Source organism: Eleginops maclovinus, chromosome 23 (assembly GCF_036324505.1).
Source record: "Eleginops maclovinus isolate JMC-PN-2008 ecotype Puerto Natales chromosome 23, JC_Emac_rtc_rv5, whole genome shotgun sequence".
Lineage (NCBI taxonomy): Eukaryota > Metazoa > Chordata > Actinopteri > Perciformes > Eleginopidae > Eleginops > Eleginops maclovinus.
The window spans coordinates 11,524,654-11,551,146 of record NC_086371.1 but is presented as its reverse complement, the minus strand read 5'-3'; the positions used below and the strand labels follow the sequence as shown (position 1 = coordinate 11,551,146).

Genomic DNA, 26,493 nt, shown 5'->3' with positions numbered 1-26,493 from the left:
TTGCATTCGAGGGAATGCAGACATCTCTGACTGACATCTCAAACACTGCAATTCACACCAAAACAATCAAGATTGATAAATAACACTACAGGAGGAAATATATGTGTTCATGATTTTGTGGTGAACTATCTCTTTAGGTAAATGAGTACTTCTTGCCACACTGAACATTTTCCAGTGTTTAGCCTCAGCTAATCATAATATCCACTCTGTCCCTGAGCCATCCATAGAGTCTAGCATGTGCTGAAGCGATGTTCACCTGTCATAACAATAGACCCTCCCATACTTTGTGTCTATCAGGACAAGTTTGCTGATCAGACACTGGCCTGTTTTCCTATTGGCCCCTGGACTTTAATAGGATTCAAGGTACTCCGTTGGGGGGATTATGGCTCCAAACTCTCAACTTTGGCCAGTTTCTTTGTCCTCCAGTCATGGGAACAGCAGTTTAGGGGGTCCTTGCACATGCACAGACCCAGATCCAGAGGGGCGCCATCAAAAACAACATCAAGTCAAGAAGAAGAAATCAACTTGAAGGGGAAGCACAACTATGTGAAAGCTACGCAGGAACATTTTTTATCTCCGGAAAAAGGAAAAACTCATTAACACTTTCATTATTTAACAATTATATCCTATTTTCTATGTTTTTGTTGACCTGATTTTCATGATATATCATCTTTTGGGACACTTTCAGCATCCGAAGAAAAACTTTTGGATTATCTTCCAAGGTTGATTGTGCCCTTTACCATTCTAGGGATCTAGCTGCTAATCCCTCCACCAGGAACATCTTAGATGAGCTCAACCTTATAATAACTCACCAAGTAACAAAGAAAGACCTGCAGTGACCGCTGTGTTTCTTCAACATAGTAAACACCCTCCGCTGTTTTGTCTCTTCATGCAGCTGGCCTCTTCTGGATGACACTCATCTTTTGACCATCATTGCAGGAACTCCTTACTTTTCTCTCCTGTGTTTGTGTCGATCATTGCATGGTAGTGAGCCATGGTGCTGTTGAAGATAAATTTCCCCCAGCAGCGGCGGGTGCATCTGGCTCAGGGTCTGTGGCTGCTGTCCTGGACGGCAGTGATATGGGGGGCCATCATCTTTTGTCTGGGGGTTTACATTAAGACGGAGCTTCTACGCAGAGATGAGGTAGAGAGGGCAATATACTTAAATGCACACAAATAATACAATTTCAACTCAAAGACAAGAAAGAAAAGTTTAAAAACTATAAAATTAACTTATTCAAAGTTACACAAACATATGTTTATATTTTCAGACCTTTGCCTTTGCTTTTTGTTGTTGACTGAGCCTGCTGTGCTGCCGCTTATCAGTGACTTTTATTTAAACTTAGCTGTAGAGCTTAATCCAAAATACAAACACACAACTAGTGCATACAGTGACACTCATGCATGTTAAGTTGTGAGCACGTTGGGTGTTAAAAAGCTGTTATGAAATCGCTTTTTTCCCAAAGTCAATGGAGCTCAATGTTTATTGAAGTTAGCTGACGTGACCTGCAGGTGAAGGTCATGTCTTCAACCTGTTAGTCATCGGGTTAGATTGACCAAATTGATTTGAATAGGTTGCATGCATTGACATCCTGTAGGTTGCAAAGGAAACCCTCAGGCAATGAACACACATACATTCAGATAGTTATTGACCTTTTCCATAACCACTAAGTTGTGTAGCAAAGTGTTATTGAGTAAGTGTAGACATGTCTTAGATAAGAGCAATAATGTCAGGAAGGATATTACAGAATGATTTACTAGAGCTTATCCCTTTTTATGTGTGTAAGACAAATATAACGTTTAGACAGATTGTTTGTGGAGGATCCTGCATGCAAAATCACATCGTTTTTGTCTGTAACTAACATATTGCTGGATAAATATTACGTAATGATTGTGTTGAAAAGTGGCAGTATTGGACTGAATCATTTAATGGTCATTTAAAAACAACAATGGGGCAAAGGTGCTTTATCGCTGACAGGCCCCTAAAAGCTCAGCCAATGATAAACTCAGTCCATAATTGACTTTTGCTGTAGCCAGGGTAATTAATCAAAACGTGTCACCATATTGCCATAGTAGACTTCGATCCAGTATATCAGCAGCTAATTGAATCTCCTGGGTGCCAAGGTCATCTTTTCAGAATAGATAAGGCTAATTGAATGCAGGATTATTACCTGCTACAGTGTGTGGAGGAAATGACAAAGTGACCTGCTGTTGGCTGCTGCTCTTGTTTCTAATTATCTCTAACTGTGCTTCTGTGTTTCTTGAGGTGATGGACAACACAGAGATCCATGTGGTGCCCAACATTCTCATGATAGTGGGCCTGGCCTCCATCGGCACCAACTGGGTTGCCAGTCGTGTGTGTCAGGACTCATTAGACCCAACCCGCTTCCCTCGTTGGAAAGTTCTCCTGCTGGTTTGGTTTGCTGTAGCTGCAGTGCTCTGTTGTCTGCTGATCTCTGTCGTGGTGCTCAGCTTCGCCCTGCAGGGAAGCCTGGAGGAGTCCCTGAAGGTGGGTCACTAGAAATGATTGGTGGGGGACAGGTCAATCGGTAGAGGGGTTTTCAGTATGGACTTGTGCTATATCCCATAGTGTTTACTGATCCTCAAGAAAGAATAAAGAAAACATGTTTTTACCCAAGCGGCTGCAGCTGAAACATACAAAAATGTCTTTCTCACATTCCTTTAACTGGAGCAATACATCCAGATAAGGCTTTAAGCAAACTAAACACAATCTTACAAAAGGAACATATCAATATCTGAAAAAACAATCACAATTTAATATTAATACGTTTATTAGACAATACAACGATGAACGATAACCCTTGTGTTGTTTCAGCAAATGCAACCCTCAAAATGAGGTTTCAAATCTTTGGAGGTTGATTAATTATTTACAATATGGAATAATCAAGACATTGTTTGATGAAAGTAGGTTTTATATTTGACCGAACATATCATGTCTATTAACGGATAGAAAATAAACAGCATGTCTGAAATACAGTGTATTTTTTCTCGATTCAATCTCTCCACTATCAGGTGGGCCTGAAGAATGGCATTCGCTTCTACAAGGACACAGACGTGCCGGGCCGTTGTTTCCAGAAAGAAACCATTGATCGTCTGCAGATGGAGTTTCGCTGTTGTGGAAACAACAACTTCAAGGACTGGTTTGAAGTTCAGTGGGTCAGCAGCAGATACCTGAACTTCACCTCCAAGGACGTCAAGGAGTGAGTGAATCACAGGGAGCAGATAGTAATGAGATGCAGGGCGGCAGGAAAATGAAAGAGAAACAAACTGGATGGATGACTGATACACATGAAAGAAAGAATCAATTTAGATAAATGAAGGATAAGTAGACTTCACATCCACAAGGTCAAATATCATGTCACAGAGGGGATGGGGTAGAAAAAAAATGGTGTGCAGGTAGAGGAAGAGTGCATTAAAAATGGAGTTGGCCTTTACTATTGAAGAGAATGACATAAATGGATGAAGAGTTTGGCCATGAAGCAAGCAGAGAAAGGTTGGTCAAAGATGAAGTAAGTGAATGAGAATGAGTCAACAGAAAGCTTATGGCATGATGACACTTGCACTGCTCATTTTCCCTGATGTTAAGTGTGCATTGAGCTGAAAGTCAGGCCTTTAACTATCTTTCTTCATTAAGTGCTCCTCTTCTTTCATTCATGTCTCTTTCTAATCTGTTTCCATCATCTGTTTCCTCACTGTGCCTCTCTCCTCTGACTTCAGTCGTATCCGGAGTAACGTGGACGGCCGTTACCTGTTGGATGGTGTTCCTTTCAGCTGCTGTAACCCCGCCTCCCCTCGCCCCTGCCTGCGGTACCACCTGACGGACAACAACGCCCACTTCAACTACGAGTACCATTCCGAAGAACTCAACCTGTACAGCCGTGGCTGCAGGCAGGCTCTGACCGACTACTACATGGAGCTGATGAACTCAACCGGTCCAGGTGTGCTGTCAGTCATCCTGATACAGGTGGGAAACACGATGACATGCGCATAAACACTTCATTTATTCTTTGAGGAATTGAAAAAGAGATTTTTCGTCGAACGCACAGGACATTCGTCTATCTGTGATGTAAATGTATGCTCCTCCAGGGCACACACACACAACCCCCCCCCCCACACACACACACATTGATTTCTGTTTTTTAATCAAACTTGTACTTTGCCAAGTGACAGTATTGACGGCACATTCTATTTAAATAACAAACAGGGCCTCGGGCTGGAACAGGACAACATGGTTAACAGTGCATCATTACACACAGCCTCGCTAATCAGGCCTCAACCTGAGCTGTAGATAATGTTGATAATGATTTTCAAGAAAAAAACAAAAACTAATTTGAAACATGTAAACCTGAGATAAAACAAAAAGGGAAGAAGAAGAATTACACTGAGCTTGTTATACAGGATTGACTGTGTCACATCTTATTTACTTTTGTTCTAGTTAGTACTGTCAAAGCTTTGGGAATGTGAACCAAACCTTTGTGTAAGATATTGTATGAGATTTAGTAGGGAAGGCAGGTTGGACCATATGTTTCACTTTTTATAAGATAGAGTGCTTTTGACTTAGCATTAACATTTAACCTTAAAATGTTAGTGGAATATCATCCCTGAAATAGAATATAAATGTGAAATTAGAACAATTTAAAAGACCCAATTTGTTCCCTGCCAAGTAGGTCAGACTAATTCACTGTTCAATAAAAGTATGAATATTGTTTAATGCAGATTCAAATTGATCCGATTACATCTTCATGCTGGCAAACATACAGCTAAACATACAAATGTAAATGATTACATTGGTTCTAAGGACCTCAGTTTGTGTGATACTATAAAATCATTTGACCATTTCATTAGGGGGCTTTTTTTTTTGCTTCTTTCTCTCCAGATGTCGGTGCTTCTTGGCCTGCGGTACCTGCAGACGGCAGTGGAAGGATCCATGGCTCTGGAGGACCCAGAGGGAGAGAGTGAGGGTTTCCTCCTAGAGAAAAGTGTTAAGGAAACCATAGAGGACCTCAAAGTTAAAGCTCTCACCTTGCTTAAGTTTGGGCAGGTTGACCCCAATGACACCGAAGGGTCAACTGAGGATGCAGAATTAGAGAAAGCAGAGAAGGATGCATCCCCAACTCCTGCCAGTTAGAGGGGATTTTTGTTTTTAAATATGAGCTGAGGATGAAGGGATGCAAGGAGAATGTGTTTGAGGTTTTTTGGATGTGTGAGTTGGCAGATGGCGGTAACAACACCTGTGGGGTTTTGACATGTAAGGCTTGATTTACACTCCACCATTGCAGCAGTAGCAACTCCCTCAAACAAGGCCAAAAAAAGACAACAAAAAGGGAGTGTTATCAGGCGTAGCACAGACGACAAAATGAACATCTCCTCTGTGCAGGATTCATGAATGTGTAGCCAATGAAGAATGTTCAGGAGATTTGTAGTACTTTAAGTTTGAGCTAGAAGAGGGTGCAATCAGTTTAAATGGGTTTAGTTTTCACACACATATCTAACAAGTTTTGACTGCTAACTACTTAACTGCAATGAAAGGCTTAGGAACCTGTTAAAATGGCACATGAATTATATGTTAAAGGTAGAATCTTTCAACTCCTTTGTAATGTCGGCTTCCTTTTGTACGAAAGTGAATTCCCCCGAGTATGGGTTATCTGAGTTCAGCAAGGAGAGTTGGATTAAGTGTGTGTGAGTGTGTTCGTGTATATATGTGTGGTGCACTTTATGAAGCTGTCATCTTGTCTATTCTGGAAGCTCATCAATCTGATAATCCCGGTGTAGTTAATCCCATAACTGCTGCACAAGCGATATCTGAACACACAGCAGCACACATGAACACACTCTGTCATACAGGGAGAGGGACAGCACACTGAAACCGGAAGATTTTATTTTTATTTAAGAAACAGTTTTAAATGCTCTTTTTTTTTTTTTTTTGCAAATTAGGAATCATTGTGGTCTGTCATAGCAATCCAATGTTTGCTCATTCTTCTTAAATAAAACTATATCACAGAGGAAAGTCTTTGAATGTTTTATTCATAACTGGCAGATTAAGAAGTGAGGATGAAAGTGTGGCTTCAGGCTTGGTCATGTCCTTCAGAAATATAACTACAATGATTTAATTATTAATGTTTCAAAAGCACAATGAAAGATAAAAGGTTACCCACTGTTTTTTATTTGTACATAATTACAATGCGCATAGTGAATATACAAATTAAAAATGAATCGTTCAGTGAATACACAAACATGTTTTCATAATCAGTTAAATACTAATGGTAGGTTCACAGCAAATTCACACACAGCAAAAGATAACATCTATTGTGTTCACATGCCACATAAATGATAATAATCTATAGACCAATTTGTTAATCCATCCATCCATCTTTGCAAAATGAGTAACACTTTTTAAAATATATAATCGCAGAAACAGAGATAATTTCCTAAAATAGTGTTTGCTGTACAGGAAGTGCAGCACCTAAATAAAAGTCGGGCTGCTTGGTTACCCTTCCCCCAAGAGATATTGTCATAGAAATTATGATGTAATGCACCATTTTGAACATTAGGAACTTTTATTTTAGACCACCAGAGCTCGCTATTGCACAGTTCTTAAATCTGTATTTGTGTAGCCATGACATGGCAACACTACAGCTCTTACAACTTAAAGGTAATCACTCATTCAAAGCATTTGTCATTTTCACTTGAAAACCAAGCCGTGTGTACATATGCGTGACGTTCATTCAATTTGTCTGTCGACGATAAACAAATAAGGTGTTGTCATGGTGTTTAAATCGCACAACACGAAATTAGGCCCAACTGTCCACAGCGTCCATAAATGAGAAGGTGAATGTCTGCATACAGTGCAGGTTTGTTGTTGCTGTTGTTGTTGTTGTTGTTGTTGTTGTTGTTGTTGTTGTTGTTGTTGTATGCTTTGTTAATATAGTATATTCAAAGATCTCTCTGTGTGTTAGCCGGTGGTTGGAGGGCGTGTAAAGATGTCGGCAAAAAAAGCAACATGTGCGTTTTGAAAATTCCGGTGTGGTTTTGCAATGAAACTGTCACAGTCAGAGAGGAAGAGAAGCGAGGGAGGGAGGGGAAGGGCCGCAGAAATGTCAAACTACTTCACTTGACGCAAGATGGATTTTCTCTCTCTCTCATCAATTTTATACTTATTGTTGTAGCATTTTTTAATTAGCTGTCCTCTGTATTGCTTCACGGCTCTCGAAACACAACAATGGACTCAGAAATTATGGAGATAATAGAGGAATTCATGGGAAGTGCGTTGGCGCAATGGGTACGTCATTTATCATTTATCTTTAGAAAAGGTCATGATTTCAGAGAGAGGAGAATTAAACAGGAGGATTGTGTGGAAACAGTTTAGAAATCTGCCTTTGACAATGACCAGTTCTGCAGTAAAACATTATATGAAGTCACACATATTTATAACATTGTATCTTTTAGAGCACCCTGCTCTCCAGTTCTATCACCAAAATAATATAAATGTAGGAGCTGAATAGCTGTAAAAAATAGCATGGGTACTGCTTTCTGGCTGTTGTGTACAGCAAAAACAAACAGCTTACTTCTCCATTTGGCAGCTTCCCTTGACTCTTAATGACCAGCTCTTTATTTTCTCTAAAAGCCATGACACTTCCGTGTCCTTGGGCTGTTTCTGATTTGAAAATAAAACAAAATTATCTGCTGTGTATTCAAGAGGAAATGGACTCACACAAATAAGCAGAGGACATTTGTCAGAGACTGGATTTCCAGCTGGGTTTTCCACATGGGAAACCAATCAGCCCAAGGGTTTTTTTTCCCATTCTGGTCAATGAACAGTATTTAGGATATAATGTGATACTGTGCTGAACCTTGTTGGGATATTCTCTTTATTTTTACCAGACTCCAAAGAGGGGGTCAGAGGTCAGGTAGGCAGGATGCCTGCAGCTGGCAGAGGTTTAGTTGTTGCTCAGGGGCACTGTGCCGTCATTCACTGACACAAGTGCTTTCACCCTGCTTCACATATGTTGAAGGACATCACCCACTGTAGGTTACCCTGCACTCTGTTGGTCGCTCAGGGTCTCGAGCTGCTCTGCCTCACCTTATCAGCTGAACCTACTTCAGCTTGTCACTCTGTTTACCTACAGTGCAGTTTTTAGAAGGTGCAGGTGGGAATAAACCTCATTATATTGCAGTTTGCATTGGCACAGCTTTTCTTAGCAGAGAGAGAGACCTTGGCTGCTGTTCAGCTTGGCTGGCTGTCACTGTGAAGTGCTTCCCAGTGTGAGAGCACAGATCCCACCTGTCCAGACAGGTGCACCTACTCAAGCAGCTTCCTGTTTGAAAATGTGCATCTTTCCATCTCTCTCCCTCTCTCTCTTTCTCTGTACCTTCTCTCTGCTCCTGATTCTGTCTTTCTTGTATTTGTCCACCTCCGGCTACATAATCCACAGACCACACTTTTCTCCGCACACACACACAGGACAAACACTAATAATAATTTATCTCTGTCTCTCCCAGGTTCAGCTGTTTGAGAAGATGGTGGAGAGGGAGAATGGCGTCCCGCTCCACAGCCAGTACATGGAACTAAACTCAAGTTCTCAGAGCGCCCGGGATCGTTACATGAGGCTGACCAATGGGATTTTCCTCAATGAGATCATGAGAGTCATGTAAGATTGATTAGGATTTTCTTGTTTCATTGCCTTGCAGCAACACAACAGACAATAACATGCTTTGATAAACATCTGAGTCCTAGTCATATAGACAATTAAAAGGCCCATTGAATTGTTTTTTGAAAATACAAATAAAACAATCAAAAATGTTGGTTTAAGACATTTGTGGAACATGAAGAAAAAATATTAATATTCTTATGTATCCTTGAAGTTAAACATAAGAAAAATGTATTTTAGTAACAAAATGTATAAATTAATCTTCATTAAACTCAAATCCAATTTTAAGGAAAACTATATAAAAAATAACTAATTTCACCTGGTTTTCAAATAGGGATGTTGGCACCTCAACAACTGTTCGATGGTTTGCATGAAAAGTTGCACAGACAGACATTCATGTCTCACTCGTCACCAGCTACAGTTTAAAAACAGGATACATGTAATTATTGTCCTTGCAAAAATGGAAGTAGTCATCACATACAGAGCATAAGGTACAACTACTTCCTCGAAGAGTGTCCTTCACATGCTTATATACAAGAGAGGGTGTGCCACTGTCACAAGATGGAGAAATACCGGTTCAAAGCAGTATACAAAGCAGTTTTGTTCAGATTATCCAAGGCCCACATCAGAAATGAGGATGCTTGTCATATGCATAGAGGCTGAATCATCATGGGAATCGTTGTCACATAGCTTATCAAATGCCTAAAACAGTGTGTCCTGATGCTCTTCTAGGTAACTATACATCCTGTCCTATTCACTGTTATAAATTTGGGCCTTTGTTATCATGCGCGCCTCTGTCCTTGAAAGAGCACATTCAGCATTTTCCCAATGATGTTCCTCAGAGGATGAGTCCTATGATGCTTTGGCTTTCATCTAGTGCCATCATAACAATAAAAAGTATGTTCTGGATGTATTGGCATTCAACTTTCTAGGCACAGTCATAGCTGTCAGGATACATTGTTGTTAAGAACCATTATCATGTCAACATTTCAATTAAAAGTTGTTTAAATTGTTTTATTACCAAATACCTGCAACAAACAAAGCCAAGTGCTTTGTGTGTATTGCTCACTAGCAAATTTAAGCATACTAAAGTAAGATTAAGAACATGGTAAAAATTCTTAGCATCAGTATGTCGTTAGCATGCAAGCATTGGCCTTTAGTTTATTACAGGCTCACAAAGCACATAACTGTAGACTCTTAGCTGTATTCTCTACATGGATAACATTTAAAGTAACATTCATCTTTTCTAACCTTGCACTGTTCTGCAACCTGTGTGAAAGGGTGGCATCATGTAGGACCAATTCATGTTTGCCACACATTTCAGGCAAATCATGAATTGAGGTGATGCATACATGGCATCCTGTTAATAGGAAATGCCACTGAATTCCTTATCTTCAGCTAAACTAAACCCTTTTCTCTCAGCAGAAAATATCTTATCAGTATTTGCCGAACAGCTGATTAATTTGGCCTGTCCCAAGCCACGTTATTTCAACAAATAATTGCATGTGGATTTTCACAGCCTGCTTCTCTGGCTCATTAAAATTGTATTCAATCTGCTTAAATGCGCCGTTGCATGAGAATTTCTCATCTGAAGAGACGTTGTGCTGGGCTGTTTGATCAAGCTCCACTAAATACGCCGCTGTGTCTTTCTGTGTTTGTCTCAGAGACCCAAACCCCAAGGTGGAGCGACTGTACGACAGTGAGAGAGACGATCACATGCTGAGGGTCCAGAACTTTTCTATTTTAAATCGACACATCAGAGCCTTCTACCAGGTAGGGGAGGGTCACAGGGGAAAGAGTGAGATCAAAGTGCTTCAACCGATAATCAGGTGCTAAAAGAGGAGTGATCTGAAAATAAACACAAGATGTGAAGTTTTTTTCCAGAGTGTTGAACATTTCCACTCTCAAAAGGAAGAAACCCTTTGAATGTTTTAGGAACTTTCAGTCCAATTACGCATTTGAACAGTTTTTTTTATTAGAGCTAGATTTTGTAAGAGGTTTTACCATTTTTTTAAATACATGACTTATTTTCATTTTAGTGATGAACCTATCGAGAATTGTCCCCCAACTTTGCAGTTCACCTCAGCACTAAAGACATTTTTAATGTCTTTTAGCTAATTGTTTTGTTTTAATAGCCTGTAGTTTTAATCGTTTTGTTCACCCTCACTGCTCTCATCAACCCATTTCCAGGTGTAACAGGCAGCTATTTTCAGCAGAAAAGCTCTTGATAAACCCAATTATACGCTACCTGCCCAGCATTAAACGGCACACAATGTTAGCAACTAGCTGTTAAACAAAAAAAACCAATAAAATAAAGAATGCGACTTCAATAACAGGAAGAAAACATGTTTTCCTAGGAGGTGTTGGAGTCAACGAAAGAGCTACAGTATAGGAAGATTGTATATCGCAGCTTAATTTGTCGGTAGACAGAAAGACATCTGTATACATGTTAGCATATGCTATCACAGACCACCGGTCTTTGTTAACAGCTTGTTCTGCTGACAAGTGGCCAACAAATACACTAATGTTGTCTTTAAGAAGGCAACACATTGTACATCAAGAAATCATCTAAGAATTCTCTCAAATTAAGTATAGTTTACAGTTTTAAATGTATGTGTACTAAACCAACCCATTTGTAACGGAAGCAAGCTTTAAACTTTACATTTGTATCCTAATTTCTCTCTGCTTTAATGAATTAGCTTGAAAACATTGCCATCTTACATGTTGGTAAATGTCAGGGAACCTTACCTTAAATTATTTTAAATTTAAGTTGTTACATTAAGTAATTCCTTTCAAAACATGCATATTTGCGCTCTTGCAACAGTTCAATGAGAACATTGATATTACTCTCACATCTGTGTTTAAGTTATGACGCTACATCCAGCAGTCATTTAGCTTATGGCTTAGCACAAACGCTGGATACAGGGTAAACATTTAGCCTTGATAAGAAAATCCATCCACCAGGACCATTAAAGCTCGCAAATTAATACATTATATATTGTTTATTTTATCCCATGTTTAAAACCCAGTGTTAAAACAATTTCTTTGAGTCCCAGACTTACATTTCTGTTTGAGTAAAACCTTCACAAAGCCTAATTGGATTTTTTTATACCTTGTGAAAAGCTCTCATTATTATCTCAGCGGTACGGCAAGTCGTCACACAGAGAGGTGATACTGAGGCAAACCTGAGGCACAGACACGATAATTTGTCGGGTCCTTGATTGAGACACATCTGTTATGTATTTTTAAAAAACTTAAATCGCCCTATTCACTTTCTCCAGCATTTCCTACTTAAAACCCTTGTGTAATGACTTTTTTTGGATAGACTGACTCACAGCTCATTATAAATAGAAAAGTCTTCGAAAGAAAAAGTATCCTGCTAAAACATAACTCGGGGCCACACCAAATGGCGAGGGAGAGAGGGTGATGCAGGGGGGCTGGAGAAGCAGTTGTCTTGCTCTAAGGTAGTAAAAACAAAAGGACAAGATGAAGCTCAACTGTTGGTCTTAGCACATGAATGTTTCGCTTTAGGATATTGTTGAAAGTTTGAAGTGAATGCACGGGTTGACAAACCATTTGCAGAACAAAAAAAGATAAAATACTGAACATTTCTCAGCAGACATGTCCCTGCTTATTATCTGGCAAACAGGGTGAGGAAAAGTCGAAGAGTGGCGAGCTGACATTTTTAGCTGCAGTTGTGAGGGGGTTGAGGAAGGAAAGTGAATAAATAGAAACCATAAGTATCTCGCTTTTCTTAATGTGCGTTTAAGACGCCTCTGGCCACATGGGAAATGACACAATTCTTTCCCCGGAGGATGACTCAAAGTGTTCTTTTCTCAGCAAAGAAAAAAAACCTCCCCAAGCGCTCATCAGGTGGACTGAACATGCGCAGCCCTGCTTGTCACACAATATGAGAACACAGGTCTACAAGGTTTCACTTCCTCATTTTCAGTGAATCACTAATGTCCCTTGAAAGCTCAGAGCAGCAAGAGACACCGGCAATAATTGGGTAGCTTATATCAACACTAGAATTTCACCTGGAGCACTCAGAATAGTTTCCGCTGTTGCTGTGGTCGTTTAGTTCCACATCCTCCTGGTTTTACTTCTTGCTACATTCCTTTACCGTAGATTTCTGTGTATGTGTTTAAGTGGGCTTGTGTGTGTTGTGTATTTGTGTGTTTGTGAGTTTGTTGAGTGTAAGCCACAGCAACAGTCTGCAGCCTGGCAGGACCTCATTTTCTCTGCTTTGACCTCAGCTCAATCTAATATAATAAATGATATAAAATACCACAGATAGTGAGCCATTTGTGGAGATGATACAGGCGCGAAGGCAGAGCACGTTTACAGAACATATACAGACGTTTATCTGTACTTAAGTGTCTCTTAAAAGCAGCGTGTCTGTACATTCTGCCTGTTTTATTGCTTTCTGTATGTTTTATTCAATTGCTCTGCTTTATTTGTTCTATTCTTTTTGTTCTGTGTTTTAAAATATATATATTCTATTGTGTTGAGCTCCTAAACATCAACCAATTATGTTTGAAATGACAAAATAGTCAGCAGATGGAATCTGGTTTAATGTGAAAAAAAGGCAAAGTAAAAATCGAGACAGCCAACAGAAGCTTTGAAAATCAAAACTGTCGGAGGGTGTATCGAAAATAAGCGCCAATCGAAACAACATGAAGTGGAATTATTATAATTATGATAGAAAGATGGAATTTGGATAATATAATGTTGCAGATGGACTTTAATTCTCTTCAGCGCAGCAGCCAGCAGCTTGATGAAAAATAGTTTTCCAAATTCAGGACTTCTTAATGCAACATTATATTATTTTCAGAAGCACACTCACCAAGGGATATGATTATAAAATGTATATAAAGTAATTAACTGGGAAATTATATCACATCAGGGATATTTGCACCATGTATTACGCATAGTATAAATCTCTTACTTGTTATTTGTAATCTCTTACAAAAATAATATTTTTGTACCAAATGGTGATGTATGTGTTTTGGCTGTATGATGTGATGACGTGAGCATGCCACCAACAACATCAACAAGCCTCTCTATAATTCTGGCTAATCCCTGCAGAAGTTTGTATGGCATTATGGAGTTGCACGATGACCAACACAGAGCTGCAGTGGCTAATTCTCTATATGCCCTGAAGGAGCACAAACTTCAGGTTGGCTGCAGATGCTTCTGATGCCAACCTCACACACAATTTGCTGAAGGCAGTGTCGGCCTCTCGGTAAACTTCCTTTCTCGCTGTACGCTTTATATATTACGGTAAACAGCAGAGAGAGCTGTAACTGTGACCTGCTTCTGGTGATTTGGCACTGATGTGTTGCAGGAGGATGTAAACAGGATTTCAGAGCAGTAGGGAAATTTTGTTATTTTTCAGGCAGATTTAATTCAAGTAATTTTAAGAGTAGAAAATATTACTGCAAACAAACAGAGCCACCATGAAAGAACAAGCTTTGGCAGCATGTAGGAGGCATATAAAGTGTGTGGCTCTTTGAGAGAAACATTTTTAATTAAGAGGGAAGTTCTTCAGAAGACCAAGTTAGTAGTCACAAAATATCAGACCGAACCATTGACTAAAACTTTTTTTGCGAAGTCATCCTCATCATGAGCTATTGTGTTGCATTATATGCTGATGTAAGAGGAGGAGCAAATCACCGCAGGTCCACATGACAAATACTTGTTTTTTCTGCCAGAAAAGCCAGGTTTCTGGACAGGCGATGTCTGAGCCGTCTGCCATCCAGCTGGACTAAACGTCATTTAGAATCTGCCAGGGGATTTGTCCAAGATCTTTAAGCAGGAAATACAACTTGATGAAACGCGCTGACCACAGTGTTGGCGGATTTCCTGCTTGTCCTGAATCACCCATTTCTCTTCGACACATTATAAATGCTTTCTAGCTCAGGACCATAAAAACATGAAGATTCAAGAGATTATATGCCTTTTCACTTGAGGGGATTATGACATTTGAATGACTTAAGGTGATGTATAATTACATGAAAATGTTGTTTCTGTATTGAACACAAACCGTCAGGAGAGATGAGACTGTCTCTAGGCAACTGCAACAAACTATTCAAATATAAATAACAAAAACAGGCAATGCAGGCTGTTTTTTGTGAGGTTGATCAAAAGAAAACCATACAAAAATGAACAAAAGACAAACTACCTTTTGAAAAGAGCACTATAAAACCCATATCTCAGTAAAATCATCTAAAGTTTCTCCCTATAACATTAAAAAAAACTAACATTTATTATAATTGTACCAACATAAACAATAACCAATGACTCACTTAGGGTACTTAAGTGACCCTTAAATTACTAAAACCCCTCTCTACTCAACATTATACTGTCTGAGCTCCCCCTACTCTAAAACACATGGGAAGCTCTCACTTCCTGTTAGGCAGTTCGGAGCCAAGACAGGTATTATGTATTGGAGCTCATTACAAACATTTTGGTTGATTGGAGTTTCATACAACTAATAAAATCACTTGAATGGAAAAAAACGAGTTGTTATTTAATAAGCAATATTGCAAGAAATAATGACTCATAACATAACTATATAAAATAAATGAAAGCCCATAAGAAGAATAAATCAAACAGTGAAAAACAATAACAGACACAGACAGCATGCAGTGACTGGGTATTATTCAGGACCATGAACAATTGTTGTGGAGGAAAAGTCCCTTAAATTAAATTATTGTGACCGAAATATGTTCTGAGCTGGACTCTTTAGTGCTGAAAAACAATTCTCTGTTGGACAAACACATTTAATAATACAATCCGCATTTTTATAATGCAATTCCTTGTAACCTGTCAGCAAACAGACAAGTACTGATTCATGTTTGACAAGCTAAAACCAACCAACATGTTGTGAATGTATTCTTGTCAGGTTCCACTAAGTTTTTGTTTGCTGTAGAAATCTTTGGTTTGTTGCTGGGTTGTGCATGACGTCTACTCGTGACGCTGTACATTGTTGGTATGCCGTGCCTGCAGTGGTGTCACATTACCCATATTATGCATATCCTTTAACCACAAGCAATGGAGAACAATTCAAGGGGTTTAGTTGATTGTGTTGCAAGAATAACAATCTTGCTATTACATCAAGCGGTTACTGTGAGTGAGCTACACTGAAATATATGATCCTAATTTGTGCAATGACCTGTGATGTGGAAGGGTGAATGAAAAGTTACTTTTATCAGATATCAGCTCTTTGTTTGCACCACAAACTGCAGGAGGCTGGTGGAAAGTTTTTCTGTTGTTGTTTATCCAGCCTCGCTGTGGGTAGACAGACAGGACGGGCCAGCTGGTCACTTAAGGTGATTTTTTAACACTCACGTAACTCTTCGTATTTATTCTGTTATTCAGGAAGACCTGCAGCAGTTGATACTGATGCCTCTCCCAAACGTCGCCATTCTGGGGCAGGACCCCCTAACAGGTACAAGATAACATGATCCTATCAGTGCCTTGTCTCTCAGCAGCAAGAAAGTAATTATACTTTTTGTAGGAGTCCATATCTCTGCTATCTGTGAAACACATTAAGGTGATAATGATAGGGAGGGTGGTGGTGGGATGCAGAGATGATGGTGATAATGATGATGATGACAGTTATTTCTGTGTCCTCAGAGGCAGCCGTGGAGGAGCTGAGGCGACTGCTGCTGCTCCTACTGGGCTGTGCTGTGCAGGTGACCGCACACTCACATGACCATCAAGCTTTCTGATGGTCATCACCAAAATGAAACTACGGACAGCCTGTATATTTGTATTAAATGTTCAGTACTTTACATTTTGAGCCGTGCCAGTTATCTGTTTATCTTTTGATCCCTTTGATGCAGAGGGAAATTATTATTGGATGGATTATCTTTGGTCCACATGAATACCCTAATGAATCCTAATAACTGAGGCGATCCCCAGACTCAGTATCTTCCTGTCCAGTTTTCTACTTTACCAACACAACACGTGACTGGATAACTCCTCTGACAGCGTCTCAGTTATTTACCAAACAGATACTACATTAGTGATGTAAAACAGCTGAGAGCAGCACATTTTCGCAGTGTAAGAGAAGAGACTAATGAATGTTTTTTGATTGAGAAATTATAAATAAAAATGAATCAATTATCCAAATAGTTTCAAAATACATTTCCGTCAATAAATAAATTGTTTCGGCTCTAGATTATAGGGTGGATAGTGTTTTTTTTTTTTACAGATACCCTGTATTAACACACACACACACACACACACACACACACACACACACACACACACACACACACACACACACACACACACACACACACACACACACACACACACACACACACACACCTAACTTGATTTCATCCCTCTGTGTCTGCAGTGTGAGGAGAAGGAGACGTTCATTCAGCAGATCCGGTCTCTGGACATTGAGACGCAAGGAGCCATTGCCAGCTGTATCAAGCAGGTACTTTGAAGTGCAACATTAATGAAATCAAGCATCCCCCCAAAAATGACGGGCATTCAGTGACTGACCGTCAGTATGTGGAGATATTTTCCAGAGGGGACACTGCTAAGAGGATTTTCTTTTAGAAATATGATTTGGCAAAGAATTTCTTCACTGTCTGGCCTCTGGGCAGAGAGAGAGAAACTATTATACCTTCTCCTGGCGCTTCAGTAAGTGTGAAACTGAGCTGCTTGTTATTCTGCTGGCAGCCTTTTAAGGACCTCTGGGTGCCCCTTGCTGCCACCGTTGGATGGATCCTCCACCCCTTGTGTTCACCTCTCCACCTCCACACCGTTCAAATCCTCCTGTCTCTCCTTTATCTTTTCATGTCATTCTCCGCTGTCCTCTCCAATATGTCCTAAATGCAAAGTTGAATTTTTTTAAATACCCCCTGTGAATAATTGCCGGCATTACAAAAACAGCATGTCGAATAACAGCGGGTCTGAATTACAGTAACAGCATGTTGCCCACTAGCTTTTTTTGTGCCAGGTTTCTTGGCCTCATAAATCACAGAACTGAGAGGTGCTCTTCCTGTGCGGATGGATGCACCCCCTGCTTGCTGTTCATATGCCTTCCACCCGGGGACATTTCAAACGTGTCTACATAATCATTAGTTTTGCATGCATTAGTCAGGCATTTTTGGACACGCTTCCCTAGCAGACGCATTCACAGAGAAATGTGAGAATTGTTTGTTTTCCTCTCTGCTTGGTATTCACATTTACCTTCATGCTGCCTGGATTGTTTGTCCCCAGATCTGTCATTTTATGTAAGATTCCTTTGATGCATATTGATCTTATCATGTGACCTGAGAAACTGTCCTTGCTGCAGGTGACTCAGGATCCTCGCATGGTGCTGCCGCTGAGGTGGGAGGAGCTGGTGGAGTTTGAAGGAGCAGACTTACAGCTGGTGTTCAGTTCCATGGCCAAACAAATCCAAAGCTTGCTGACACAAAGAGACACACACCTGGAGGTATAAATACACACATAGTTACAAATATTTACATCTTTGAGAACGTGCCTCTTCTATTTCCTGATGAGCTAGAAATCACTCCTTTTGTCTGTTCTGTAAATATGAAGCTACAGCCAGCAGCTGGTTAGCTTGGCTTAGCATAAACACTGGGAACAAGGGGGAAAAGCTAGCATGGCTCTGCCCAAAGGTAACAAAATCAGTCTACCAGCAACCTGAAAGAGGGAGCATGCAGAGTTAAGTAAATAGTTTTCATCAAATTTACAAAACATTTGACCTATAATCTTAATATGAGATCAGAGAATCATAATATATTACATTTTGATCAAATAATTTCCATTGACTACAAAAAGTCCTGATGAAACATTCATATTAGCAGTGTTACCAAATAAAACACAATTGAAAAAGAAAATCATTTCAAACCCATTGTTTAAAACCCAAGAGGTGTATAAATACGATAATGACACTGTACCTACAATCAGTACAAAATGAACAGACATTATTTCTCTTTATCAAACACATTTTGAATATTCAACACTTGTTAATTCCCTTTTCTAATCTCTTCTTAGTTGCTGTAATTCTCCCATATTTTATCTCGCATGTCTCCCATTTTCATTCCAAGTCTTAATTTTATTCCCTCTCCCAGAGGATGGCAGAGCTGTGTCGGGAGCGGGAGGTCCAGTCTGACTCAACCACGGTGCCCCTGGGTGGTCACAGTGAGGAGCCACCCCAAGGTCTGGCGCTCCAGCTGGCAGACAGCAAGGCCAAACTTCGGCGCCTTAAACAACTACTGTGAGTGTGTGTGTGTGTGTGTGTGTGTGTGTGTGTGTGTGTGTGTGTGTGTGTGTGTGTGTGTGTGTGTGTGTGTGTTTGTGTTTGTGTGTGCATGATTAAAATAACTCAAGATAACCTTTATAAAAGTTACAATAAAGGTCACAAAAAAAAATGTGCCAATGATTTTGTCACACAAAACTAAGTTGTTTCTCGGCAACGTTTGAGGAAAAATTAGGTACTCAATGCTTTTACTAAATCACAAAGGTCACTGTTGGCCAAATAGAATGTCTGCAAATACATTCCTTTTATGTCTAGGATACACACCTCTAATCCTTTAAAAAAATGTAATAAGCCGATGTATCACAGAAAAAGTAATTCACAAAATACTGTTTTGAGAAATGTTGTAATTGCATTTTGATGCTTGGTTTAACTTCTTTTTCAGGGAAGATAAAGGTGATCAGATATTGGATTACAACATGGAGATTCAAACCATGGAGGAACAGCTCATGAAATTTCAGAAAGAGGTAAACACCGCCTGATGAAACTGAAACCTGGTGTTCTGATTTAGTTATTGTTCTTGCTTTGGATACACACAATGACTTTGCAAAGAGCCATCAATAGGTTATCTTGGGTAACACGAGTCCTTCCCCAAATCATTTCTGTATATGTTTTTATTGTTGTTTTGCTAGATTTTCCATTAAACTATGTTCCCAAATTAGATTAGAATAGATTAGATATACTCTATTCATCCCAAAATGCGTTTTATTGTTTAATCACAAGATTTGTTGACATTATTTGCAGCTACAACAAAATATGGGAATGCCTTCTTGAAAATGTTGTCCTCCACCATCTTGAAAAATGTTTGACATCATCCAGGATCCATCTTTTTTTAATATACGTTCACATTATCAATTTCTGTCATTTTGGATTGTAATTTTTTTTAACTGTACACACGACATTCATTGCATGCCTGACTTTCCTCGGAGATTCCTCCGCTGTTGCTGTGCTTGAGGTTTCTTACATTTCTTCCTTGTTAATTGTGGGGGATCTTTGGGGAACTTGATCACTGTACACACTGTAAAGCCCCCTGACAATGATGTGCAGTTTTTGATTGGGCTATATGAGTACAATTTAATTGACTGAATGAATTTAAACTCTCATTTTAATCTAAATCTAGTCTTAATGTTCAATTTAAACTAACATTTAAAAAAAAGATGGCATCATAATGTTTTTTTCCTACCACCCTTGTAAGCACATATCCTTCTCATGCTGCACACCCAGCCAAAGAAACCCACATTTCTGTCCTTCTTCCTGTATTAGACTTTGTAAACCTTTGCTTTACTGCACATCCCAGATCTGTTCACAACCTTCTCTGACCTCATCCCCACTGGTTTGGTGCTTGTGTTTGTCTATGTGCTTGCACGTGTGTGTATTCGTGTGTTTGTGAGCAGAACCGCTCTCTGCAGGGAGAGGTGAGGGGCATGCGTGCACTGCGGGATGAGCTGGACTGCGCCCGAGAGCGAGCTGCACGGGCCGAACAGCTCCAGACTGAGCTTCAGAGCTGTAAACACAGATTGCGCAGCCTGGAGCTCACACGCACTCAGCTGAAGGTACACACACATTTTCACAAACACACACTACTCATGCACAACTCACTACACACACTTCTAAATCAGTCATTCGCAGCAGAAAGAAAACAAGCAGCAAGGCAACATTGAAACCATGACATACATTGAAATTGCTTTTGCATTAAGTTGGATATTTGTACTTACGTACACAAACATACTCACAATGCATTTATACACATATACACACAAATGCGCTCACTTCCCACAAGTGAAGACCTCCTATGAACAATGCCAGGGAAGGTCAAGAAGATCGTCTCTTTAACCTTTTTCTGGGTAAGATTATGCTTTAAAAAAAAACCAAGTTCCACTTTATCTTAAAAGCCATATATTTCCTTTCATGGCCCTGAGCATTTCAATCAGGGGTGGGTATGAACAACTTTGAACCTCAAAGCCAGCGAATGAGATTATATTGTGTGATGTCGTGAGGATTTAAAGCCCGAAGCTGCTTCATTGACAAAGAGCAGGAGTACGTCCTCAGTTATTGGAGCTTTTACACCCAAATGAGATTTATTCTGAGGTAGTATAACTGTTCTGAGGCAGAAAATGTGCTCATATCCTTGTAAGACACCTCACAGTGTCCTCACTGTCACCTTCTCAGTCTTTTTAGATTTATTCTGGCTTCATAATGCATCTCTGTGACAACCCACATTAGCTGGCGGCATGATGTTTTTCTCGCGTTTTGGCTTATAATGAATTTTTCACAATTTCCCAGTGAACTCTTTTGTGGTTGTGAAACCAGCGGAGCTAATATTGGATGTTGACATGGCGAGGTGTTAAAAGCCAGCCAAACACACTTCATGAGTATTTTTCGTTTTATTTGCATAGTTATATGCAAATCACCATCATCATAGCCATCATTCCTCCCTGTAAAAACAAAATTGTACTTGTAAATTGCAAAGATCTAAGACTGTGAAGATATCAATAGAAAGAAGCATCAAGGGGACAATCAGTCAGGTCATTACCAATATTTTGGATGTGCTCACTTTTTGTTTAAACTGGCTAAATTTCGCCGTATTCACAATCAGCCTGATCGTCTAATTACTGCATCCCCCCCCCCTAAACTCAGTGTGCAATAAGTATTACAACTGCTAGACACTATTTTATTGGACCCACATTTTCCTTACATTCCACTGAAGAGGACAAACGATGTGATTGTCTTGGCAAATGTTTGCTCTTAATGTCCATCTGTCTAAGGTCTGAATATATTATAAATATTGAACATGCACTGTTTTATGATTCCTGTCTCTCCGTGCATGGCGCCCCCTGCAGGAGCAGCAGCAGCTGTGTGTGGCGCTGCAGGAGACCAAAGTTCTTCTGGAGGAACAGCTGGCAAACGCACGGGCTCGCTGCTCCTCGCTAAGGGAGCTCGAGAGGGACAATCTTCTGCTGCGTCAGAAAATCATAGATGTGGAAGCGGTGGGTGTAATTAAATGTTTAAGTGTTTGTTTACATTTGGGTCTAAATATGTGCCTTGTGTTCTGTTTGTGTGCATATCCATGTGTGTGTTAATATGTGATGAACAAAATAATCTTCGCTAAGATCTGGATCAGAGTTTGCGCACATACTGTTATAGCATAGCATAGCACTTCATGATGAATTAAAGTGCAGGTGTGTATATCTGTGTGTGTAGGAGAGAGACACCGAGAGGCAGCAAGTTGATGAACTGCTGGAGATGAACATGAGCCTCGAGGCGAACCTTAGGCACAGCAGCGACGGAGCCAGCAATCCTGCTCCGATACACCAACATTTCCTCCAATCAGAACTGGACTCTGACGATGAGCTGAGCGACTTGATTGGTCAGAGCACTTTCTCTACACACCTTGTCATTTAAGACATTTTAATTAACTGATAAGAGAAATATGTTGAGGTAACACTGGCCCACAGGTTAGATCAATGATATCCGAGTGAATCTCTTCATATATCCATTTTCCTGCAATTCTCTTTTTCTGCCTCTCTTTCCTGCTTTATTTTTGACTTCTTTCTCCCTTAGTTTCAGATCAGAGGCCGCTGAGCGTGGAGGTTGGCGAGGCCTCGACGCTGATGCTGCTCGGAGCCGAGCAGGAGAACGCAGAGCTGAGGAGACGACTGGAGGAGCTGCAGGCCCAACAAGAGGTCAGAGTTCAGGGATTTGAGGGTTACAACCCTCAGAAAAAAATCAATAACAGTTTACACCTCACTGAACTTTGGAAGCACATGGTCCAACTCAATATAATGAACTGTGCTTAAAACTTCTCGTGTTCTAGTCTTTGTTCAAAGATTTTTTAAAGAAAATACCTTTTAGACCCACTTTTTTTATAGTCAACATGGCATCACTAAAGTCAGGCATGAGGCAAGTCTCCTTTTGGGTAAATGAAACAGGAAAAGCGGCAGTAGGAGGAATTATTCATCCATCTCCTCTCTCTGCAGGCGGACTCTCCAGATGCAAAAGATGAACTAGTGAGCCTGGAGACGGAGCACCAGAGCACACTCAGAGAGGTGAGCTGAGAGGAGAATAAAGTTTGCTGTAGATCTAAATTCAACTGATCTCACTCGTATAGACTAAAAGGGTGGGCAAATAAAAGCTTATATCTCTTACCGCTAACATTATCAATCGTAATCCTAGTTGTCTGTCAATCAAGTTACATTTATTGCTGAAGAGTTAATCGTTGTTGCCTCTACACACATAAACTGTATATAAACTATTAAAATCTTCAATGATTTCAGCTCTATATATGTCACATAGTATGGTATAAAAATGACTTACTGTTGTTGTTTGAAGAACAAGTTATTACTGTACTTTTCATTAAAATAATATTGATGACGATTGAATATGACTCAAGCACTAACACCTACTGTAGCTGTGTAGGCTGTTTCAATTCTCAAATAAAAACATCTACGGATAAGTAAAAAACACTGGTAAGTTTCGACTGCTGTGCAGCTGTTCAAATGTAAAAATGATGTATAAATAATATGCCTATTTATTTTTACAATGTCGTAAATATTTTCTTTAGATTCTACCAATGTTTATGAAGGCTGATACCCTTCATCCTTTATAGGATTAAGTTTTCACTCATGCTCAATACAATGGACTCATGGACAAATAAGAAGCAGCAAGCTTTAGAAACATTCAATACAATATCGCAGTTTTATTTTGTTCCTATTGATTTTTTCAGTTTCAAAACATGAAGAATGAAAATGCCACTTTGAAGCAGCGCCTTGAATTGTTGGTGACCAAACTACAACATCTAGAAGACCAGAGGAAGGAGGAAGGAGAGAAGGAGCCAGACAGAAAGGAGGAAGAGGAGAGAGGAGTCCAGGGATCTGAATCCTGCAGGGAAGAAGGGGAAGGAAGGGTGAGGATGACAGGGGTGAGGGAGAGAAGAGGAGAAGTCATTGGGAGTCAGAGGGAGGCAGGAGTTGGGGAAGAGATTGTCAATGTTGAAGTTGGAAAAGAAGAACCCTTCAATGAGGAGGTTGAGTCCAAATGGAGAGGAGAGGCAGAGGGAGGGCAGAAAGACAAAGAGAAAAAGGAGAAAGAAAGACAAATAAATAACGAACAAACCTCAGCAACAGCAAACTCAAAGATCCCAAATCACCCAAAAAGTGAAGAAGATAATACAGACACAACAGTTGCAGATCAGGGTGTTTGTGCGCTGTCGGATCCTGATGCGGAGCTTCTCACAAAGCGGCTCCAGGAGGCCGAGGAGGAGGCCGATAGGCAGGCGATGGTGGCCCAGGATCTGCGCTCAAAGCTGGGGGAGCAGAGCAGGAGAAGCTGGGAGGCTGAGCAGAGGCTGGTGGTACTAGAGGCCGAGCTGCAGCGTCTGAAGAGAGCGGCCGAGAGTCTGGGAGATGCCCGCAGGCAGATAGAGGTACGCATGGATGAGTAGGTGGATAGAGGGAAGAAAATGTGCTAATAGAGGTACTAAAATCATGGATGTTTGACAGGTTGGTTGGAGGAATTAAAGACCCATTGTGTTCAATAATATTAAAGCAAAGGAAGAAAAGATATCTAAACAGAGTTTTATAATAATTTACAGAACAATTACATTCAGCGCTCTTATTCAAACTTGCATTGTATACGTTAGGTCCTATTAATGTATTGGAAATTGTACAATTGCTCGCTGTTTTATTTGTAATTAGCTCCAAGTAAGTTACTCTCTTCATGGACTTTCCTATGAAAATCATGCATGAGTTGCTTTCAAAGAAACTATGCGACACATGAAATCAAACCTTGTATTGAAGTGTTTGTGTGAATATGTTGACAGTTCCCCAGCTCAGAGATTTCCCGTTGTCCTTTCAGGTTCTTCAGTCGGAGGGTCTTGTTATGGAGGAGGAACTGTGCCGCCTGCGGAGCCAAGCGGAGCTTCACAGCATGCAGACCACGGTCATTGCCACCCTGGAGGGGGAGCGGGCTGCACTGGAGAGAGACATGGACACACTGCGTAGTACCATGGACGCCCTGCGCACCGCACATCGCAAGGTTGAAGAGAACACACACACACACACACACACACACACACACACACACACACACACACACACACACACACACACACACACACACACACACACACACACACACACTCTCAAACTAACACACACACTCCAACTAACACACACACTCAAACTAACACACACAAACAATGCAGCTGTGACACCAAACATTTTCATGACAACGACAGATGTCATTTTAACTTCAGGGAAGATGGATGAGAGGCATAGATTTGTACAAAGCAAATGCAAGTGAGCCCAGATTTTGTGATGCATCTCAAACCCCATGTAACAGAAATACATTGAATAGTTTAATTGCTGATGTCATTAATTTTGTCATCTCTTTAGATAACTCCTTGATTGTATTTAATAAGATACATTTGATTGGGGCTCTGCTTGCCAAAGAAATGTGTTTTGTCTTGCATTTATATCTGAAATCCAATCATCTTATTCACGGAGACGCTGATCAACAGGGGGGTGGATTTGACTGCATGAAGGGAAACGGATGATTCTAGCTCCAAATGAAACAATATGTTTTTCAAGTAACACCCGGTATTGCGAGAGCGGGTCTTTTTTGAACTGCGATATTCACGCATCGACAATAATCTCCTCCACACTTAGAGGAGAGATCACAGGTGTTGGTACAACTTATTTAGTTTATTTCCCTACATGTGTGTTCAAGGAAAAACCAAACCAAAAAAGACCTTTTTCAGATACTTCATTGCCGGATATAGAATCCTTAGAATTTCTGTAAAAAAAAAAGAAATATGAAGAATAACGAGCTAAGTGTGCTATTTGCTGTGAAATTGCAAGACATCAGAGAAATTGCAAGCGAAGGAGAAGAGCAGTGCTAAGTCAGCATTAACGAAATACCCTAAAAAGGATTCATGAATACCTCTCATTCAGAGAGAGTCGTGCATAATCCTTCTTCTGATGCCGCAATATCCCACTGTATTACCCGCCCTCTCTTCATACAGAGAAGATCCTTTCTTTGTTGTGGATGTTGTACTTTGACAACAGTAATGTACTCAAATTCACAAATACTCTCAGTATTAGCTGAGGAAATGTACCATTTTTGTTTTATTCTGTCAGCAATGTGCATGTTAAAGCATGTTAAGGATGTTCTGATATGATGTTATTCAGCTATACAATCCCATGAAATCCGGTAATACATATAGATAACTTAGTAAACACTGGATACTTCCTTATATTTTACTAAAACAACACTCCACTCTCTGAGTGTTAAAACATGAGGAAGCATTTTGGTGAATGAGCAAAATAACTTACATCAGCTCAGTCAGCACCAGATTAAGTGTTCATTTCATCATAAAACAGCATATTTTCAGGCTATGTTTGAGGTAGACTTTATATTCTGACCACCAGAATGAGAAGCAAAGACAATACACATTGTGTGCAGTTTTGACCCTACACAGCATTTGCAAAACTAAAACATTTTAGTAACACATTTAAATCGTGATAGTTTTTTGGC

At 40.1% G+C, this 26,493-nt stretch overlaps 2 protein-coding genes across 2 annotated transcripts in view; both read left to right on the top strand.

The window, feature by feature from the left end:
- The first annotated feature begins 394 nt into the window (after positions 1–394).
- Positions 395–5,988, top strand: rom1b (retinal outer segment membrane protein 1b). The gene is made up of 5 exons (XM_063875907.1): positions 395–1,144; positions 2,267–2,509; positions 3,034–3,221; positions 3,739–3,985; positions 4,898–5,988. The coding sequence occupies exons 1-5, from the start codon at positions 995–997 to the stop codon at positions 5,147–5,149; spliced, it is 1,080 nt and encodes a 359-aa protein (XP_063731977.1). The 5' UTR covers positions 395–994; the 3' UTR covers positions 5,150–5,988.
- Positions 5,989–7,100: 1,112 nt separating this feature from the next.
- Positions 7,101–26,493, top strand: part of ccdc88b (coiled-coil domain containing 88B) — a 38,393-nt gene continuing 19,000 nt past the window's right edge. The window contains exons 1-16 of the mRNA XM_063876714.1: positions 7,101–7,300; positions 8,521–8,669; positions 10,334–10,442; positions 16,053–16,122; positions 16,311–16,369; positions 17,041–17,124; positions 17,992–18,132; positions 18,776–18,921; positions 19,346–19,427; positions 20,355–20,513; positions 21,801–21,947; positions 22,162–22,327; positions 22,522–22,643; positions 22,938–23,006; positions 23,684–24,382; positions 24,814–24,993. Coding sequence (XP_063732784.1) covers positions 7,241–7,300; positions 8,521–8,669; positions 10,334–10,442; positions 16,053–16,122; positions 16,311–16,369; positions 17,041–17,124; positions 17,992–18,132; positions 18,776–18,921; positions 19,346–19,427; positions 20,355–20,513; positions 21,801–21,947; positions 22,162–22,327; positions 22,522–22,643; positions 22,938–23,006; positions 23,684–24,382; positions 24,814–24,993 — 2,442 coding nt within the window. The 5' untranslated portion in view covers positions 7,101–7,240. The remainder of the gene's footprint in view (positions 7,301–8,520; positions 8,670–10,333; positions 10,443–16,052; positions 16,123–16,310; positions 16,370–17,040; positions 17,125–17,991; positions 18,133–18,775; positions 18,922–19,345; positions 19,428–20,354; positions 20,514–21,800; positions 21,948–22,161; positions 22,328–22,521; positions 22,644–22,937; positions 23,007–23,683; positions 24,383–24,813; positions 24,994–26,493) is intronic.

Bases quoted from the DNA above. Each gene is read 5' to 3' on its own strand.
- rom1b (XM_063875907.1), top strand. From the start codon at position 995: ATGGTGCTGTTGAAGATAAATTTCCCCCAGCAGCGGCGGGTGCATCTG. The intron at 3,222-3,738 runs GTGAGTGAATCA...CTCTGACTTCAG, and splicing joins ACCTCCAAGGACGTCAAGGA to TCGTATCCGGAGTAACGTGG. The intron at 3,986-4,897 runs GTGGGAAACACG...CTTTCTCTCCAG, and splicing joins TGTCAGTCATCCTGATACAG to ATGTCGGTGCTTCTTGGCCT.